This window comes from Oryx dammah, unplaced genomic scaffold (genome assembly GCF_014754425.2).
Source record: "Oryx dammah isolate SB20612 unplaced genomic scaffold, SCBI_Odam_1.1 HiC_scaffold_28, whole genome shotgun sequence".
Classification (NCBI taxonomy): domain Eukaryota; kingdom Metazoa; phylum Chordata; class Mammalia; order Artiodactyla; family Bovidae; genus Oryx; species Oryx dammah.
The window spans coordinates 68,124,878-68,147,116 of NW_024070212.1; the positions used below are offsets into that span (position 1 = coordinate 68,124,878).

A 22,239-nucleotide genomic window follows, 5' to 3' on the forward strand; every position below is an offset into this window, starting at 1 on the left:
CCATGGACTATAGCCTGCCAGGCTCCTTCATCCATGGGATTTTCTAGGCAAGAATACTGGAGTGGGTGTAGTGTCACTGAAAATATTTATTAGTATGCTGCTACTAAAGTGAGCAAGTGTTATGCTCACTTCAGATGTATATGATTTGTTCATTTAGGAATTCATTTTGTGATTTATGGGCTTCCCTGATGGCTCAGGCAGTAAAGAATCTGCCTGCAGTGTAGGAGACCAGGGTTCAAACCCTGGGTCAGGAAGATCCCCTGGTGAAAGGAATGGATACCCACTCCAGTATTCTTGCCTAGAGAATTACATAGACAGTGGAGCCTGGCAGGCTACAGTCCGTGGGGTTGCAGAGTCAGACATGACTGAGCGACTAAGTCATGGCTGAGTCACTTTGTGACTTATATCATGTGCTTGAATTATATAGAATCATTGTTTATGGCTCCCAAATTCACTTCCTTGTAAAAGTATTAGTTGCAATTCTACAACTAATGTTGAAAAAATAGTACAGTGTAAAATTAACCTGTACATAATTTCAAACTTAATCAATAGGGACCAAGTTCTATATTAGTCTTGATCCTTGAACTTTGGTTTTCTAGAGTTTCCTATAATGCACACATCATAACTATTAAATGTGCAATTATGAAAGTCTTTGTGTATTCTTAAAGTTTGAAATAAATAGTTCAGATAAATGTTAACGTGTAATATATAATTTTATATGATACACAATATATTAATATAATTTAAAATAAACTATTCAGTATTTCTAAATTGTCACCTTTGTCTCACATTTAGTTTATGCCAATACTGTTTACTAATGTTGTTTTAATATTCATATATTCATTCATGCAAGAAAAGTTAATTGCAAGCTTACCATGTACCAGTATGGGGTTACATGATGTAGCTGTGAGATAAAGTTTTTTAAAAAATGCTGTAGAAAGTGATCACATGCTAGATGAGAGGAACAAAGAGACTGAGCCCAAAAAGCAGGGAATGATGACTTGCCTCTGTGAGAGTAGGAAGAAGCTAAACAGAGGTCCTGCCATTTGAACTGAGCCTGGAGGATTGAATGCTGCTTGACATGAAAAGATCTAAGCAAAGCAGGTGTGAAGTTGCAGAGGTGTGAGGGGACATTGTGGGTAGAAAAGAAAGCTCACTGAGGCCAGACTGCACTGTGAGTTGGCTGAAAGAGCGGCAGCAAGTGACACTCTCCAATAAGTTTGGGGCCCTGTTTCTTGAGGCCTTCAAGTCTCAGCTAGGTTAGATGTGTAGGTGATGAGGCGATGAAACATTTTTCAGCAGGGGAGTGAAATTAATGAGCAGAGCTGCTTTAGAAAGATGATGTTGCTAAAAATGTGGAAGATGGATTAATGAGCTGGAAAAGATTGGAGGTGGGAGGTCAATTAGGAAGCTGTTGCCAGAGGGTGTGGGCTCACAGCAGTAGTGGAAGTGCCGGGGAGAAGCAGCTGTCCATGGGGATCAGGAAGAGGGAGAGAGAACAGAGAGACCGACTCTGCCTGGACCAGGAGAGGGAGGAGGCACATGAGGCGCCCTGAGGTTTCTAGCATGGTGGTGTGTGCCTTGCAGGAAATTGGGAACAACGACATGGACTAGATAAGAACCTCCAACTGGTGGGAAAACCTGATAGAGTGGTGACCCGGACGCCAGCAGGGTCTTACAAGCTACAGAATGGTTCCGTAGGATGACTACTGGGGAGAAAAGGAAATCCTGTTTGACCTCAAGGGCCAAGACATTGGTAGTCTTGGGAAAGTGGTTTCAGGGATGGTAGAAAGGAGTGGGGTTTCCTGGGTGGCTCAGTGAGTGAAGAATCCTCTTGCAATGCAGGAGACGCTGGTTTGATCCCTGGGTCTGGAAGATCTGGAGGAGAGCATGGCAACCCACTCCAGTGTTCTTGCCTGGAGAACCCCATGAACAGAAGAGCCACAGGGTTGCAAAGAGTTAGACATGGCTGAGGCGACTGAGCGCTCACACAGGCACAGAGAGGAGTGAGGATGGGAGAGGGGGACTGCAGTGAGGTGAGAATAAGCGGAAGGTGGGAAATGGTTGATAGTGAATCTAATGAAGTTTGGTGACAAGTGGGTGAGATAACAGGAAAGAAAGAGGAGAAAGGCTTTGAGGAGAGAATTGATGATACTTAGAGAGGGAATGATTGAGTCTGCAGGGTCTTAAAGGCAGCAGGAGGGGATCAAGAACAGTTAAAAAACAGTTTTTAAAAGTGACAATATATCAAACACTCTCAAAGGTGTCTGAATGATTTCAAATTAAATTATAAGCAGATTATTTTTACATGAAATTTATTTTTAAGTTATATAACTAATATACTACCAAAACTTTGGAAAACATAGTGAAGTGGCTCAGTCATGTCCAACTCTCTGCGACCCCATGGACTGTAGCCTACCAGGCTCCTCCGTCCATGGGATTCTCCAAGCAGGAATGCTGGAGTGGGTTGCTATTTCCTTCTCCATTGAAAAACATAAGAAAGCATTAAAAAATGAAAAGAACTGTGCATAATTTCTCCTCTCAGAGATAACTGTTGTTAACAGTCACATTTCTTTTTTGTCTTTTGTCTATTCATATATAGACATTAATAAACCCATATCATGGTGTGAGAGAAACATGGTTTCTCCAAGAAAAAAAAAAAAAAGAGACAAGCCAGGAAGTTAATGTCAGAAGGAAAGTGAAAGTCGCTCAGTCGTGCCAACTCTTTGCAACCCCATGGACTATACAGTCCATGGAATTCTCCAGGGGTTGGGTAGCCTTTCCCTTCTCCAGGGGATCAAACCCAGGTCTCCAGCACTGCAGGCTGATTCTTTACCAGCTGAGCCGCCAGGGAAGCCCAGGATTAGGATTCAAATTACAGTTCTACCATTGACTAAATGTGTGACCTGGGGTAAGTTCATGGCCCTCTGCCTCGTTCCTTCATTTGTAGAACTAGAGTGTTTAGCAATTGGCCTTGTTCAAGAAGAGATGATATTCACAAAGCACTCTCCCAACACTGGGACAGGCACACGATGTGAGCTCGATCAACAAAATTGCATTTCCAAGCAGTTCAGCATTCTACTTCTATCAGCATTACACGCATTTTCCATTTTTAAAGCCAAATCTTTTGGAACCTTATTTTAAAAATTACATTCTGTCCCGTTTATATGGATGTGCCCCAAACTTAAACCATTCTCTTTAAGGTTTATAATGCTTCTGAATTTTTGCTTTGAAGGAAAAAAAAAACTTTCAGACAGCATCTTTGTGCATAAAACATTTTTTTTATTATTATTTAGATTTTCCCCTAGGTTTAGAAGTGAAATTTATGGGTTATCAGTAGGAGCACTTTTAACTGCCTAATGTATGTTAGGAATTGGCTTTCCAAAGAGTTGTACCAATTTATATTCCCACTTGCACACTTATGCACATGATTCTTCTCCATCTCAATGACAAGAGGGGTAATTGAGAATACCGTTAGCTAGTGGGGTTATTTTCCTCTCAAAATTTCTTTACTATAATTGATAGGATGCTTTCCTTCACTCTTTCCTCTTTGTTTAGCGTTACCATCAGCTTGAAATAAAAAAGAAACTGGAGACCTTAGCTAAGAAGGAGCGAATTCAGAGATTTAAGGTAAGGAGTTCCATAACTATTTTACTTCATAATATTATTTCATGATTTTGAAGGTCAGTGGTACTATTATTGAAGCTCTTTGGGGTCACTTTATTTTGGGGTAACTCATAACTGACATCAAATGGTTCCACCATGCTTGAATCTTGGCCACTGTTATTTTGGAAGATCAGAACAAAATAGGAGCTACTGTACAAGAGAAATTATATAAGGCACAATTAATTCAAAGAAAAACTTGAAAATGTCCTCAAGTTTGAAATTTTGCTTCTGTATTTTCTTGATTGATTTGTGATAGAGGCCAAAAGATTTGTTTGTCATAAGAAGGTAAAAATAGACTGTGCTGTTCTCAATGTTATCAAAAATGGAGCATTTTAAGAATTATCCAATGGTACTTTTTCATGTGAATGTGACCTTTGAAAATATATGGTAGGAAAGATCTATATTAGCAAACAAAACATAAGATTTAGAGGTTTTGTGAAGTCATTTAGAAATTCTTGTTTTCTACTTTTGCATTTGATATTTCTTGTTTGCAGTCAATTTAGGGAATGTATAAATTTAAATTAAGAGATGAGAGATTCAATTAGGCATGTTTGAAAGGTTTCAGTTTAGGTTGGCAGTTTTACTCAATTTGTTGAGTCATTCAAGCCCACATGTTGTTCTTCATTTTCAGTGTAGTGCTACAAATGTGGGACTTCAGACACATTTCACAAACTGATGAATATTCGTGAAGCTTCTGTGGAATAACTTGCAGTAGGAAACAGTAATTTTCCCTCTTGCCTGATAAACTCAAATCTGTCTATTTTATCTTGGTCAAAACATACTATTGTTGTAAAAGTTTTGTTGAATAACAGGCAATGGGTCAGTTTCTCCGGATCAGAAAAGTTGGTGTGGAAAGATTTGTAGTTAAGTCAACTTTGCCAATAGTGTTCTCTGTCAAGGAATGATAGATTCTATAATTTATCTGCTGAAGTGTTGGTGGAGAAAATGGTTACTGGAAATAGTCTCTGAAACAGTGTTGTATTCACTCTTGCCTGTATTGCCAGACACACTAACCAGGTACATGGGCATGTTGCAACCTTGGCAGAAATTCCTGATAGACACTTTATTTCCTCCTTGTACAGTTTTTATTCATCACAATTTCCACCTGTAGCTGCACTTGGCAAAAGACTTATATTTTAGGCCCCCCTTATGTCATATATAACCTTTTGCTGATGGCATTATTTAATTTTTTCAAGACAGAAATGTAATACTTTCTGGTAGTGTCTACTGATCAGAGTAGTGAGGAACATTGTGCTTTTTTAGTGATCTGCTTCAAGCAAATTAATAAACATTATGCTAAAACTAAGGATACATTGCATCTGTGGCTATTACCATGAGCACAGCTATTCCTTTAGGTAAAGCATACTCAATTTCTTGCCTTTCACTACCGTACCCAACTCTCTAGTACAGCTGTGGAAACATCTCCTCGTTATTATGATGGTCCCTGGATGGAGTACTTTTGAAAAGCACGAGAAAGAACTTCTCCAGTCATATAACACTTCTCTGGCAGGTATTAATTTAACCTAGACGACTAATTATGCACTGATTTGTTAAATCACTTTCTTATTCTAGGGAGAGCACACAAGATGGACTATAGAAAATAATATACCCCTCCTGTCTCCCCGCCCCCCCGTTGGCCCCAAGACTAACCGTGGCCATAGTGTTCTGGTTGATGAAGGGCATTCCAGTCCAGTAACGCCGGTGAGTCACATTAATCATGCTGACTTGCACCATGCCAATAATTAATTCATGATTTCTTATAACTCTCAGAAAGAATGCTCTCTGGGTACATGGTTGTATCATCCTTATAGTCTTATATCCATTCAACTCTGTGCCTACTGAATGTCCCACCTTCATCCAGTGTCACCACTCTCAAATCCATTTTGTTACTACTAGATTAGTTTTCTTGAAGGGCAGATTATTTGTTACTTATATGCCCAAGTACCTTCACTGGCTCTGTGTTGCCTATAGACGGTAGTCTGTGCAAATCCAGACTCTTGCAACTGACACTTAAGATTCCAAACCACATGACATCAATTTAGCTATCTTAATATTTTTCCTCACCATTACCCTTTAGCACCCTATGTGTGAGTGTGCCAAGTCACTTCAGTTGCGTCTGACTCTTTGTGACCCTATGGATTGTAGTGCAGCACAATTGAGCCGTCGGTTGTTCCGTACATGTTCTGTGTTTTCTGACTTCTGGATCCTGTTCTTGCTATTCTCTCTACTCTTGCCTTATCTGTAAAGGGTTTTTATGCACACAAATTCAATACGCTACAGAACATGAACCAGATACTTACATCTGAGCTTCTTTTATCAGAAGTCTATGTACATAATCTAGAAGAAAAATAATTAAATGCACAAAAATTCCATTTAAAGAAATCACACACCCCTAAATTTCATTCTAGTTCAATTCATTTACAACCTAGGGGTGGTATTTGCTTGAAGGAATAGGTAGCTTGAAACAATATAAATACAGGAAGAGATTTGCAAAATATTTGCTGGCAGTTGATGGTTTCAGCTTTCAACAAATAACTTTGATGACGTCTTTATTCTTGCTTTTTGTGGCCTAATATATTTCCTTGTTAGCATGAACATTTTTTGGATTGTATAGTATTTATAGAGGTATTGCAGTGTTTTCACAGATTATTGAAGTAGATTCATCAGATATAGTGTTAAGGTTTGAAATTTTTCAAAAGTGAATGTGTTTTGACATTTACCGATGAACAGCTCAAGTTATAAAAAGCAACTGTCTTTCCTTTGTTGTTACCATATTTCCAGGCTTCATTTAAATGTATATGTACACAGATATTCTTTCATTGGGTGGCAGATTCACTAGAATTTCAAAAGCTTATCCTGGGTGAAACAAAAGAAATAATCAAGTTCCCTTTTCTATCTTCCCACCTGTTTTAGGGAGAAAAAAACCTTGAAAGGCTTTCTTTTCAATTTTCCAGCTGAACAGCCTCAATAAGTAGTTTATGATACATCCAGGAGATCTTAATGTGGCAGGAGTGAGAAAGTAATTTAAAAATTACAGGAAACACTGACACCAGCACTTTAGCAGCCTTTCTATCTGGTAAGCCAGGATCCCTCACTTGATCACCCCCTGTGGTGCTTCTGCCTTGGAAGGGATACCTATTGTGATTTTGGAATTGTACTTCACATTTTACAGAAATTCAAGTCCTTCTTTTTTGTTTTCCTGACTTGCTTACATATCCTTGAAACTTGACTCCTGACCTCTAGGTGCTATTGGGATGAAGATAATCCTTTGGGGATACTGCCATTCATTTTTCTCTTTTAACTTTTTTGAGTGAATAAAGAAAGCATACAGTGAATAGTTACTGCACTTGATCACTAATTGCACCTGGACTTTCAAAATAGCACGTAGCTTTTAGCTGCACCATGCCATTAAAACTGTGGAGAGTCATTCAAGTAATTTTGTACATGCTTGGAAAATTCACCCCCAGAGATCTTCTTAGAAGAATTAGAAATGTTCAGCTATGCTGAGTAATCACCAGGTAGTGAATTTCAATTCACATTCTGGTACCGTTTTGAAAATGTTAAGCTACAGTGCCATATTTATTCCCAGAAAATACATTATGAACAGTTTAAAGTGTAGCAAATTTAAGGTGGCTTCTGATGTGAACTACAACAGTTTGTAGCTCACAGCTGTTAGTTGAATGGTACAGATTTGTTTTTTAGAGATACATGTAATCAGTTAAACATTTGACTGCCACATTTATCTAACTGAATGCAAATGTGGGGAAGTAACATTTAGAGCACAGCAGCAAATAGATCATGTTTTAGTTTATAGTAACCTGCTTTCCAAATCCTGTGTTCAGTGTTTTTGTATTCGGTTGGATTTTTAGACAGGAGTGAGTCTTAAGGCATATTTCCTTCACAGAGATCAAAAGAATTCTTTTGGATAATCTGATTCCCTTTTTCAGAAAACATCTAGCTTGATTTCTCTTTGTGGGTTTTAAGACCTTGCACCTTTTGGCTCATAGAGGCTTACGTCCTATTTCTTTAAACTAAATGTTGTTCTAGTCAATCCACTTGGTTTCCTGTCTAGGTTTGTGTGCAGAGACCAAGATAATGACTTTAATGTGAGGATGTGCTCCCCACCTTAAGTTTCAGGTCATGTGCTATCTCTACTTTCTCAGTCATAAAAAGCTCAGACTCCTTTTGGGTCACTGATCTGCCATATTTAGTGTGTTGTCTTCATCCACTCAAGCCACAATGGCATATTTTTGTTGTTCAGTTGCTCAGTCATGTCCAACCCTTTGTGACCCCATGGGCTGCAGCACGCCAGGCATCCCTGTATGTTACCATGTGGATATTTCAGCTTGAGAGAAGAGGATAGGGGAAAGTGAAGACACTTTTTTTCTTTCTAAGAGCATGGTCTGGAAGTTTCATATATCACTTCTGCTCACATCTCATTGGACAAAACTGAGGCATACGTCTATATGGAATTGGAAAAGATGCTGGGAAATATAGTTCTTATTTATTATAGCCATCTTCCCTAATGGGCTTCCTTAGTAGCTCAGCTGGTAAATAATCTGCCTGCAATTCAGGAGTCCCCAGTTTGATTCCTAGTTTGGGAAGATCCCCTGGAGAAGGATTAGGCTACCCACTCCAGTATTTTGGGGCTTCTCTGGTGGATCAGTCAGTAAAGAATTTGCCTGCAATGTGGGAGACCTGGGATCGACCCCAGGGCTGGGAAGATCCCTTGGAGGAGAGCATGGCAATCCACTCCAGTGTTCTTACGTGGAGAATCCCCATGGATTGTAATCCATGGGGTAGCAAAGAGTTAGACACAACTGAGCGACTAAGCACAGCACACGTGTTCCCTAATAAATGTTATGTTACAGGAAGAAAGGAAAGCAGATCTTGATATATATTGCTTTTGCTCTCCTTCCCATGTTTGGTTCACAACTGATTCTTCTTACTTGGATGTCCAAATTCACCATCCTTCTTTTCTATTTAACATTATCCTTTATTGCTCATTCATTTGGATAAAATGTAACTACTTTTGTGAAACTTTCACTTTTAATACTTGTCTCATTGGCTTGTTCCAAATAACTTTTAGTTCTAAGTTCGTTAGTTTCCAGGTATTTTGTTATTATTCTCTCTTTGGTAGTATTTGTGTGGTTCATTTGACACTAATTGTCTTGTGTTGCCATTAGATGTTACAAATTACTGTTTCATCTCCTCACAGTAACTAGAGTTGGAATTCAACAAGTGCTGACTTAACAAAAGCAAAGCTTTGGCAATGTATAACATGCTTGTCAAGATGGTACTAAGATCCATTTTTGCTTGTGGGAGCAGCCCTATCACCATTTTTTATGTATTTATACAACACTTTTCCAGAGTTGAATATTTGTGGTCACTATTCTTTAGAGTCAATGTAATAAACCTTTTTTATGAATCATTTACATACTATCTTTCTCACACCCTCTTACCCAAATTTGCATGTATTATTCTTAACGGGTTTACCAGTATTTTATTGTAATAGAACAACTGGGCCAAACATTTTGTTTTTTCCATTTTTGAAACATTGCTGATCTTTATGCTAAGGTTACAGTGTTCTGTCAGTGCTCCCAAAGGCACATCTAATGCTCTGAACTGGCACTTTTGGTGTTCTCTGCAGTACATTCTTGATTAGAAAATGCATCAGTCAGGGTCTCAGCAGGAAACAGATGGCTCACACAAATAGGGTAATTAGGATGAGTTTAATAAAGAAACTATTTAGAAAGATGCGGGCAGGGTTAAGGAAAACCAACTAGGGATGTAAAGCATGCTGGGGTGAACACAGCGGGAAACCACATCATGTAGGGCTAAGGGGAAAGGGAGGTATTGGAGACCAGAACCAGCAGGCGGTTTCTGGAAGACTTCCTGAAGAGCTGTGGACTTTGGTGGAGGGACCCAGTTGGCCCATGGTGACCTTGGCAGGAGGGTCCAGCAGCATTAGGACCCCAGTCTCCTTCCCTCCTGTCTTTGATCTCCTGCCAGTGTCTTTCACTGGCCAAATCCGACTGGAAACCTGAGGTTAGTTGGTGTGGTCCATTAAGAAATGACTCCCAACAGCCAGAGCAGAAAGGAGAAGGCAGAGAAGAGGAGCAAGTGGAAACTGTCTAACTTGGAAAACATCTCCAAACATCTACATTTTGATAGCATTTTCCAAAGTTGCCAGTTACCAGTTCTTATTTTTGTTTTCCTAATAGTTCAAGGAAGAGATTGAATAAATGGTAATGCATTGGAGGTAAGCATTCGCCTTCCCTCATTTTGAATCATATTGTCTGCTTTTACTTCAGCACTAGTCTTAAGGCTTAAAACCTAGAATGAGTTTATTCTAATCATATGCCCTAGGTCTTTAAAATTAGAACATTATTCAACTTAACATTTAATTGAACAAAGGGCTTCCCAGGTGACTCAAATGGTAAAGAATCTGCCTGCAATGTGGGAGACCTGGGTTCGAACCCTGGGTTGGGAAGATCCCTGGAGAAGGGCATGGCAACCCACTCCAGTATTCTTGCCTGGAGAATTCCATGGGCAGAGGAGCCTGGTGGGCTACAGTCCATGGGGTTGTAAAGAGTCAGACATGACTGAGTGACTAAAACTTTCATTCTGTGTTTAGCATCAACTAGGTATTGTAAGTGAGTTTACAGTATGAATAAAATATAGGAACCTAACAGAGAACATCTTTATCTAAAATACTCTACAATTGTGACATTTAGGTATGTAGAAAACTTCCACATCATATGTTTTAACAAATACATTGGGTCATAAGGGTATGTATAATGGAAGGACATAATTAAAGTTTAATCTGTTCAGTAAAAAGGCACCATTAATTACTCTAGGCAATTTGTTGAGTTATTAATTGGTTCTGGAAACATGTCAAGATACTAATTTAAATGGAATTTTTTCCCTAATTGTCTAGACAGCCCCTCGACCATACACTGCTCCCGGAAATATGCAGCCTCCAATTCGATTACAACCTCTTCCCAGTAATCCTGCAGTACGAACTGTTCCAAAGATAAATTTGGGATCCAGATCAAAAACCTCATTGCTGGAAACTGAAACTCCATTTCCCGTTGGGGTAAATGCTTTTTCTTCTCAGTTTTTAAGATGCTAGATTCAATTAATCTGATCAGTGAAATTTATATTCTGTACTTATTAAACACTTGCTCTGTACTTCTGTTTAATTATATTTTACTTTAATTGGAAGACCTATAATTTCTGTGTTATTGGGAAAAATATTAAGGAATAGACTTGTAATAATATAAGATGATCTCTCATGAACTTGAAAGGTTGTATAAAAACCAAGAGGATCTTTTTATGGCTAGATATGACTTCTAACAGAATAGACACAGTGTTGACTGCTTCCAAATTTTAAAATGCATGAAACCTAGAAAATGAAAATTTCCAAGAATAGGCTTGCATTTGCATGCTGACTTACTTTACCATCAGTGTATGAAATTGCTTCAAGTTTGACTCTGGAGAAGGTTGGATATAGAAGGAAAAGAATGTCTGTCTTAAAAAAATCCTGAATTAATCACACTCAGAAGCTTGACTATGCTTCTTTTTCAAGGTTATGTCTCAGGTAATTTTCACTTATTTTAAACAAAGCACAAGAAGGAGGTAGGGAAGTCATAAAACATGAGTTACTCTAACAGGGAAGGACAATTGGGGCATTTAGTAATTAGAAAAGGTATTGTTTGTATTTCTAAGAGCAAGAAGAAACATTTGCCAGCTTAAGAAAGAATCTGTGTTATGAGTACAATTGTAATTATGCTAAAATGGGTGAATTTAGTTCCAGTCATTATTAGTAAACAAGACATATGAAATTAAGATGTTTTTACCTAAAGCTGACAGATGACCTTGTCACTAAGAAATTAATTTAAATAAATTATTTTTCATATTAAAAGTATAAATATAACCCCCAAATGGTAAATAATGTTTTAATCCAACTAATGTGTTTTTTAGCTGGTGAAGCACTTTTCACAAATCTTACTTTAGTTAATTTAATAGTATATTCTTGGAAAGAAGGATAAATTAAAAAGTGGTGGCATTTTGTCTAGGGAATACTACTTAGAGCTGGGCAGAAGTTATTGGGTCATAAGCCAATTTGGTTGACATTTTCTAGGATCTGATCTCCACTTTAAATGTCCAGAGATTTCCCATTTCAAGATAGTGTCCAGAAATGGTCAGGTCCTGAGATATTGTCTCAAGCTAACTAAACTAAGACATGACAAGCCCATTTTTGACACTATTGTAAATCAAAATAGGGAATCAAATCATGATTAGGGGCCATTAATTCACCAGATGTCAAATAAATCAAAGCTTGTAGAAACAGTACATTTTCCCCTTGTAGGCAGACCTAGATGGGAAGCCAGATAACAATGAGAAGGTTGCCTAGTGAGTACAGAATCAGAATGAGGGGATATGGTAGAATGGAATGTTAATGGCATCAGGCTGTCTTAGCCTGATGCATCTGTCTCATCTTAGGTATGGGTTTGCCAAAGGTACCAGAAAACTCAAATGTCTTTGGCTAAAGCCCTCTGAATCCTCCAGGGATAACTTTGCCTTTAGGACTGGAAATATTCAAAGTCCAATGGGTGGCCTTTCCTCTCCCTTAGATAGTACTCAGATGGGCACTCTCCATGTTTGCCAAGGTGATTATATTGTTTTCTAAGTTCCTATTATCTATTAACTCTACTTGATTGGACCCACTTTCTGTTAGATATGTGACCATTATCAATCGGGTAATATTCAATTTCTTCTGACTAGTAAATGATTTTCTTTTAGGTGATTTTCCAAATCTGCTCTGAGGCACTGGGTAGATTTATTAATTAAATCTTTACAGGGCCTTTTATTTTACCATTTCCAAGTTTTAGGATGTGAATGAGTAAGGGATTGACATTTAATGGTAGCTTATGATTCATGTTTGAGATTTGACAGTAAACAACAAAATTCTGTAAAGCAGTTATCCTTCAGTTAAAAAATAAATTAATTTAAAAAATGGTAGCTTATACGTGCTGACAAGGTTGAGATCAATTCCATGTTAATTTCAACCAGCTAAACTTAACATGTTTCATCCAGTGGAATTTAACTGGGCATTTACTTTTGACTGGGTCCTGCTCTAGGCATTAGTAATATATCAATTATCAAAGCAGACAATGTTCTCTGACTTTTTGGAGTTTATACTGTGATGTAGACAGTCAAAATATACCGCCAAGAAAGACATGTAATTCTTTCAATGGCATTGATGATGAAAATTACTTAATATAAAATCAAACAAGAAATTCCTAAAGAATAATAGTTTGCATGACTGCTGAGTATGTAGTAAGCACCCACTAAATAGTAAAAGATATGCATGGTGGAATTGTTTGAAGGTGTGACATACTTAAGTAAGTTGAATTTTCCAAGTATTAGGAGTGAGGATCTTTGATTTAGGCAAAAGCAATTTGGTCAAAACAGATTGGTTGAGATGCTAAGTAAATTAATGACATGACTAAAAATGATTATACTTGGAATGAGAGTTTCTTATACACTATTGATGGGAACAGAAAGTGGTACAACTATTTGTGAAGGCAGTATGGGAATATTTATCAACATTTTAAATGAACATGCTCAAGCATTTTAGCGTATTGGAATTTATTCTAGGAACATACATGCATGTGACGAGAAATAGATTCAGGAATTTTAGAATTATAATATTTCCAATAGTGAACATTTGGAAGACACCTAAGAATTTATTGTTTAAAAATGTTATAGCATATTAAATAATATTTTAAAATAAGGTAAATTATTTATACTGCCATAGGGAGATGTCCAAGATTCTTTGGGCTAGAAAAAAAAGCAAGGTGTGGAGCAGAAGTTTAATTTTTAAAAAATTTACTAAACTTCATTACCAAATAAGGCATGCCAATGATGGATGACTACTTAGAAATTAAAAGTAGAACCTCCCAAGACCAAAATGTTCTGAATTCATTGATTTTATTGTTTTATTATCTTATTTTCACTTCTTTAATTTATATTTGTTATTACAATGTCAGTGCACACCAGCACAGAAAAATTGGAAAATGTAAGAAAAGAAAAATGAAAGCATAAATAATACCTGCAACATCAAGACATCTAATAATTCTAAGCCCCTTGGTGAATATCTATCTAAATACCTTCTGTTCATATAAATGTTTATTTCAATCAAAATATGGAGTACCCATGCCTTTATTTAATCTGCGTTTGTTTAATAGCAATGAGAATGTTTGGGGAATGACTTCTCTTTCTTAAAAATAACTTTTTACAATTTAAGCATCTCAAAATAAAAGATAAATCGGCTGAAAATAAATTTAAAACAATACTAAATAAATTGGTATAAGACAGATTTAAATGATTAAAGATAATCTAAAGTTTGAAAACTACCTCGGATATACAAAAATTATCAATATGTGAAAATTCAGAGGGTCAAATACACATGAAACTAAAATTTTTGATTATACATTAGGTACTTTTTAGTCAATAAGGTACTTTTAAATGTTGACTAAATTTATATGCTCCACCCCCACAAATAATCCAGATCCTTAAAGGCAACCCTGTGTTCAGAGTCTTCCAGTCATCCCTGATTTTATCGAAATCCACATATAAATTATTTAAGTGAACTGTATGACCATGCTTCATGGAGCTTTTTATGTCAGGACTCTGAAAGAATAGATTAACAGTATTCTTTTTAAAGCTTGATGAGAATCTTTTATAACAAAGCAAATTTTATTTAACTATCCTTTTACTGATCTACTTGGTAGTTCAACTAAATTTTTTTTTCTCTTTTTGTCATGGAAAAGCATTTTATTTTATATATTGCAGCATGTACATGTCAATCCCAAGCTGATCAATTAAATTTTTTAGACATATTTGTGAGTGTACCTGTGTGTGTATCCTTATACACACTTACATAAATGTACTTGTGCAGTTAACTGGGTAAAATTTATTCTTACAAGTTAAATTTCTAGGAGAAAATAACTTGAATAAAGACTTTGGGTCAGAGGCAAGGTTTTTGATTACTTGAAACTATATTATCAAGGAATGTTGTAACACCTGGATGGGTGAAATCAATGTAAAAAAAAAGTGCAAATACCCCATCATTGAGTGGACTACCCAATCCTGTCTTGAAGTACAACACTTCAAACCTATTGATTTTAAATTGTTTCACTGTACTGGGTCCCCATATATTTAATGAATCACTGAGGAAAAATCCCCAAAGTGCTATAAAAATGCCATGATTGTATGTTTGGTTTAAAATATATACTTAAATAAGTTTAGAAATCCATGAAAATTTGATTTGCTATGGATACTGCAAAATGCCATTTTTCAACAGATTGAGGTGTCCTAAGTTTGCCTATTAATATCAGTTGTGTTTGCATGTAATGTCAATGCATGTAATTTTGAGTTGTGTTAGGTTACCACTTCTACTTCATGCATTTGTATGTCATGAAATGTGATTCAGTTCAATCATTCAGACGTATCCAACTCTTTGCAACCCCATGAACCGCAGCACACCAGGCCTCCCTGTCCATCACCAGCTCCCAGAGTCCACCCAAACTCATGTCCATTGAGTTGGCGATGCCATCCAACCATCCCATCCTCTGTTGTCCCCTTCTCGCCCTGCCTTCAATCTTTCCCAATATCAGGGTCTTCAAATGAGTCAACTCTTCGCATCAGGTGGCCAAAATACTGGAGTTTCAGCTTCAACATCAGTCCTTCCAATGAACACCCAGGACTGATCTCCTTTAGGATGGACTGGTTGGATCTCCTTGCAGTCCAAGGGACTCTTAAGAGTCTTCTCCAACACCACAGTTCAAAAGCATCAATTCTTTGGCACTCAGCTTTCTTTATAGTCCAATTCTCACATCCATAGATGACTATTGGCAAAACCATAGCCTTAACTAGACGGATCTTTGTTGACAAAGTAATGTCTCTGCTTTTTAATATGCTGTCTAGGTTGGTCATAACTTTCCTTCCAAGGAGTAAGCATCTTTTAATTTCATGGCTGCAGTCACCATCTGCAGTGATTTTGGAGCCAAAAAAAATAAAGTCTGACACTGTCTCCACTGTTTCCCCATCTATTTGCCATGAAGTGATGGGACTGGATGCCATGATCTTAGTTTTCTGAATGTTGAGCTTTAACCCACCTTTTTCACTCTTCTCTTTCACTTTCATCAAGAGGCTCTTTAGTTCTTCTTCACTTTCTGCCATAAGGGTGGTGTCATCTGCATGTCTGAGGTTATTGATATTTCTCCTGGCAATCTTGATTCCAGCTTGTGCTTCTTCCAGCCCAGCATTTCTCATGATGTGCTCTACATATAAATTAAATAAGCAAGGTGACAATATACAGCCTTGATGTACTCCTTTTCCTATTTAGAACCAGTCTGTTGTTCCATGTCCAGTTCTAACTGTTGCTTCCTGACCTGCATACAGGTTTCTCAAGAGGCAAGTCAGATGGTCTGGGTTTCCCATCTCTTTCAGAATTTTCCACACTTTATTGTGATCCACACAGTCAAAGGCTTTGGCATAGTCAATAAAGCAGAATAGATGTTTTTCTGGAACTCTCTTGCTTTTTCCATGATCCAGCGGATGTTGGCAATTTGCCTTTTGGAAAACCAGCTTGAACATCAGGAAGTTCATGGTTTACATATTGCTGAAGCCTGGCTTGGAGAATTTTGAGCATTACTTTACTAGCGTGTGAGATGAGTGCAATTGTGCGGTAGTTTGAGCATTCTTTGGCATTGCCTTTCTTTGGGATTGGAATGAAAACTGACCTTTTCCAGTCCTGTGGCCACTGCTGAGTTTTCTGAATTTGCTGACATATTGAGTGCAGCACTTTTACAGCATCATCTTTTAGGATTTAAAAAAGCTCAACTGGAATTCCATCACCTCCACTAGCTTTGTTCATAGTGATACTTTCTAAGGCTCACTTGACTTCACATTTCAGGATGTCTGGCTCTAGTGAGTGATCACATCATCGTGATTATCTGGGTTGTGAAGATCTTTTTTTGTATAGTTTCTGTGTATGCTTGCCACCTCTTTAATATCTTCTGCTTCTCTTAGGTCCATACCATTTCTGTCCTTTATTGAGCCCATCTTTGGTATCTCTAAGTTTTTTGAAGAGATCTTTACAGGGCTATTAAGTGGGGCTCCCCTGGTGGCTCAGACGGTAAAGAGTCAGCCTGCAGTGCAGGAGACCCATGTTTGATTCCTGGGTCAGGAAGATCCCCTGGAGAAGGAAACAGCAACCTACTCCAGTATTCTTGCCTGGAAAATCCTGTGGATGGAAGAGCCTGGCAGGGGTTCATGGGGTTGCAAAGCGTCGGACAAGAGTGAGTGACTTCACTTTCACTTTGTTTGCCTGTTAATATCAGTTGTGTTTGCCTGCAATGTCAATCATAGTCTTGTCTGTAATTTTGAGTTATGTTGGGTTCCCAAATCTATTTCACTCATTCTTATGTCATGAAATCTAATTATAGGGCAAGAAGGCAATGATGAAGTTCAGGAACTCCATGGACAATTCACAGGGAATGAATCGATACCAATTTCCAAGCATTAACCGTCACATTATGCCTATTCCTCCTCCACTTCCTCCCACCAGTGGAAAAATCACAAGAGAAAATAGACCTGAAACATGGAGAAGGAGAAGATTTCGTCCAACCACTGCTCCAAATGGCTTAGAACCTGTCTTTACTAAGGTGATTATGGAATCAACTTTTCTTTCATTAATTTAGCCCCGATTACATTGCACTATTAGATCTCTGGATGTGCAGTAACAGAATCTAGGAAAATTGAATGCCAAATGACTTGCATAAAAAATATAATATTTTTTTAAATATAGTAAATATAAATGAATCTGAAACCAAATATTTAAGTAATCCAATTGAATAATTTAGCATAATTGACAAAAAATTAAGTAAATCTTATACTCAAATTTAGTTTGTGCTATACCCATTTCCAAATCATTTATGTCCTTCAATTTGCCATTCAATCATGTCAGAAAGTATTTTAACATTTAATTTGTGAATATTCAGTAACATATTGAAAACCACAATGTACCATATAAAATAATTATTAAAACACTTTTAATAAGTTTTGGCAAATTACTGTATAATATTTATAAATATTTTCCTTTCCATGTTCTTAAAATATATTGTTTTGTTGTAATCATTCTTCAAAATACTGATAAAGAATGTAGCTCTAACGGCATTTACACTTTTACAGACACAGACTAGTATGAAGGTCAAAAATCTCTTACTTTATAGTGTAAATACACAACCAATAAGCTGTTATATGCAATTTCTGTGGTTATTGGCAACTGACTGGGTCAACCTTTCACTGCTGGAGAATCAGGGAGTGAAGTTCCAACACTGCACATCGATAGCATGCTGGCTGTTCAGAACCAGCCTAGTTCCAGCGCTTCATTTACCCCCATCCACATCTCTCTCCCAGCAGCTATCCTCACCAATAACCTTCTCTAAAAATTGAGACGATCTTCCTCTTGCTTCCCTGGTGGCTCAGACGGTAAAGTGTCTGCCTGCAGTGCGGGAAACCCGGGTTTGATCCCTAGGTTGGGAAGATCCCCTGGAGAAGGAAATGGCAACCCACTCCAGTACCCTTGCCTGGAAAATTCCAGGGACTGAGGAGCCTGGTGGGCTACAGTCCATGGTGTCGCAAAGAGTCGGACACGACAGTGATTTCACTTTCACTTTCCTCTTGCTTGCTTAGATTTCCTTCTTTCAATCCACCTTTCACCAATTCTCTATCTTTGTTACGGTCTCTGACAGAGCATTATATCCTTCATCCTTGAGGTTCCCTCCCCTTCCTCCCCCAGCCCTGTTCCTTGAGCATATTTTTCCCATTACATGGCACTTTGCACGGTCTGTCATTCTTCTCTCCTATTTGGATGTTTATTCTTTCCTCTAATATCCATCTATCTATCAATATACCCAGGCCTTATATAGAGTAACTAAATCCTTTCCTCACATTCTGTAGCCTGAGACTACTGTTATCTCCTTTCCTACTGCAGAGTTCTGAAGTCTAGTTTACTATAGCTTCTTTCTAACAAGCAACCCCAGGTGACCCAGATTATAGAGCAACTTCTTTTTATCATTATTGTCTGTTGGTGTTCAGTGGCAATTCTGCGACCCAGACTGGATGAATCATCCCTGCCTGGGGGTGTTTGCCTCGTGGACAAACGGAGTCATGGAATGCTTTGTAGATTCCATTCAGGAGTGATACTTGTCACTTGCACTTGAATTCTATAACTAAAGCCTGACATAGAGTGGAGGTATCATCCTCTTATAAAGAGGGGGTAGTGGATATTTGGGGCCATGATATTACAATCTACTAATCCACAAATTTACTGTCTATTCTTTGAATGCTGGCATTTGTCTCCACCAGGCCAACATACATGCTCTCTTAAAGGCTGTGGCCTCCATTTGCAAGAACTGTAATTTCCTCATCGTCCTTATTTGGTGGCAAATTTGATTTTCTAATGTTAAAAATATATATTACTGAGATGAACTCTACCCAGTCCTACTTTTCTAAAAAATGTTTAAATATCATATAAACCATAAGAATATGTAAGATCTTTATGTTCAGATTAAACAACAATTAAAAACCTATGTATATACCATTAATTCTCAACAAAGTAGCAGACTTTTGTCATATGATAAGCCCCCTATTTCCTACCTTGTTACATCCCCAACTCCTTCTCAGAGCAACCAGTATACTGACAAATGTATTAATTGAGTCCCTGCTTTTCTTTGGAGTTCTATTATTTATATGCATAAAACTTCAGAAAAAAGCTCACACTTAGCATCGTAATGAAAGGCTAATATTTCCAGGAGAAAATAAACTGAATAGAGCTTTAGGTCACCATCTAGGTTTGGTTCCTTACAGTTTTAAGAGCTCCTGGTGGGGAAGTAAGAGAAGTCAGGTCATGAGTGATCCTAAAAAATTCAGTTCAGTTCAGTCACTCAGTCATGTCCAACTCTTTTGCAACCTCATGGACTGCAGCACACCAGGTTTCCCTGTCCATCACCAACTCCCAGAGCTTGCTAAAACTCATGTCCATGGACTCAGTGATGCCATCCAACCATCTCATCCTTTGTCATCCCCTTCTCCTCCTGCCTTCAATCTTTCCCAGCATCATGGTCTTTTCCAATGAGTCAGTTCTTTGCATCAGGTGGCCAAAGTATTGGAGCTTCAGCATCAGTCCTTCCAATGAATATTCAGGACTAATTTCCTTTAGGATTGACTGGTTTGATCTCCTTGCAGTTCAAGGGACTCTCAAGAGTCTTCTCCAATACTGCAGTTCAAAAGCATCAATTCTTTGGTGCTCAGCTTTCTTTACAGTCCAACTCTCACATCCATACATGACCACTGGAAAAGCCATAGCACTGACTATTACGGACCTCTGTCAACGAAGTAATGTCTCTGCTTTTTTAATATGCTGTCTAGGTTTGTCCTAGCTTTTCTTCCAAGGAGCAAGTGTCTTTTAATTTTCTTAGAAAAATGGGGCTCACCAGAATCAGGGCATCTAGTGGACAGAGGAGCCTGGTAGGCTACAGTCCATGGGGTCGCTAAGAGTCAGACACGACTGAGCGACTTCGCTTTGACTTTTCACATTCGTGCGCTGGAGAAGGAAATGGCAACCCACTGCAGTATTCTTGCTTGGAGAATCCCAGGGACAGAGGAGCCTGTTGGGCTGCCATCTATGGGGTCACACAGAGTCGGACATGACTGAAGCGACTTAGCAGCAGCAGCGGCAATGAAGTCCTCATGTGAGCCAGATGCTAGATGTCCAGCAGGAATATACTCAGACAAATGGGCTTCTGTAGCTGTGCACAGAGGAGAGAGCAGCAACTTCTCCACCCTGTGGTCATGACCAGTGAAGCATAGATAGATAAGCATCTGAGCCAGCTTCCCCTGGGCATTCTACTTCAGGTTAGGAACACAGCGGATGTCAGTAGGCATCCTGGCTCTGACAGACCTTGGTGTGTCTGACTCTTGAGTTCACAAGGCTTCAGTCTGACTTGGTCTTTTTTTTTTTTTTTTTAACTTCTGTTCTCTCTTTTTGGAAATCTTATTTTGAGAATGTTGGTGCTACTAGACTGATGCTCTAATATTCTTAGCTTTTCTCTCATATTTTCTGCTTCTTTACCTTTGTTCTACTTGCTGGGAGATTTCTTCAATTTTATCTTCCACACATTCTATTGACATTTTTCTTTTTTAAAGTTTTATTGACGTACAGTTGATTTAGAATGTTCTGTTAAATTTCTACTGTACAGCAGAGTGACTCAGTTATATATCCTTTTTCATATCCTTTTCCATTATGATTTTTCACAGGATATTGCATCTAGTTCCCTGTGCTATAATATTGGACTTCCCAGATGGCTCAGTGGTAAAAGAACCACCTGCCAGTGCAGGAGACGCAGAAGATGTGGGTTCAATCTCTGGGTCAGGAAGATCCTCTGGAGAAGGAAATAGCAGCCCATTCCAGTGTTCTTGCCTGGATAATTCCATGGACAGAGGAGCTTGGCGGCCTATGGTCCATAGGGTTGTGAAGAGTTGCACAGCACTGAGCACACACGCACGCTAGACATGAGGACCTTGTTGTTTATCAGTCCTGTATATAATAGTCTGCATCCGCTAATCCCAGACTCTCAGTCTTTCCTTCCCCAACCCCCTTCCCCTCGGCAACTACAAATCCATTCTCTATATCTGTGGGTTATTGGCATTTTTCTCTTCCTGCCATATTTTAAATCCTAGAACTCCTTTTGTTTACTGAATGCTACTCTTAAAAAGCATCTTGTTCTGTATGATTTTGATCCTTTGGTACTTGTGGAGATTTGCTTTGTGGGCTAAAATAGGCTCAATTTTTGTAAAGAATGTGATTTTCTAATTGTTGGGAGCAGAATTCTTCCAATAGGTAAGAAATGTCCAATTGTGTTACTCGTAATTTTCCATCCTTATTATTCTTTTTATCCACGTGGTCTCTTAGTTATTGAGTTCTAGTGAGAATTAATTCTCTTTAGTTGTGGATTTGTCTGTTTCTTCCTATAATTAATTGAGTTCTGTTTTATAAATATTGAGAATACTTGGTTATATGCCCTCAGATTTAGGATACTTTATCTTACTGGTAAAAATATTCTTTATTATTAAAAAAAATCCTCTTTATTATTACTTTTGACCTCAAAATCTATTTTGTCTAATAGTATTTCTCCTTATTTTCTTTAGATTATATATTGTTGTTGTTCAGTTGCTAAGTTGTGTCTGACTCTTTGAGACCCCATGAACTGCAACACACAAGGCTTCCCTGTCGTTCACTATCTCCCAGAGTGTGCTCAGACTCATGTCCATTGTGTCAGTGATGCCATCCAACCATCTCATTCTCTGTTGCCCGCTTCTCCTCCTGCACTCAATCTTTCCCAGCATCAGGATATTTTCCAATGAGTCAGCTCCTTGTATCTAGTGGCCAAAGTATTGGAGCTTCAGCTTTAGCATCAGTCTTACCAATGAATATTC

The 22,239-nt window shown here is 38.1% G+C and overlaps 1 protein-coding gene across 1 annotated transcript in view; it reads left to right on the forward strand.

Annotated features, from left to right (window-relative positions):
- ERICH3 (glutamate rich 3) overlaps window positions 1–22,239 on the forward strand; it is a 125,278-nt gene that overhangs the window by 37,768 nt on the left and 65,271 nt on the right. The window contains exons 4-7 of the mRNA XM_040232552.1: window positions 3,559–3,630; window positions 5,239–5,367; window positions 10,607–10,765; window positions 17,187–17,405. Coding sequence (XP_040088486.1) covers window positions 3,559–3,630; window positions 5,239–5,367; window positions 10,607–10,765; window positions 17,187–17,405 — 579 coding nt within the window. The remainder of the gene's footprint in view (window positions 1–3,558; window positions 3,631–5,238; window positions 5,368–10,606; window positions 10,766–17,186; window positions 17,406–22,239) is intronic.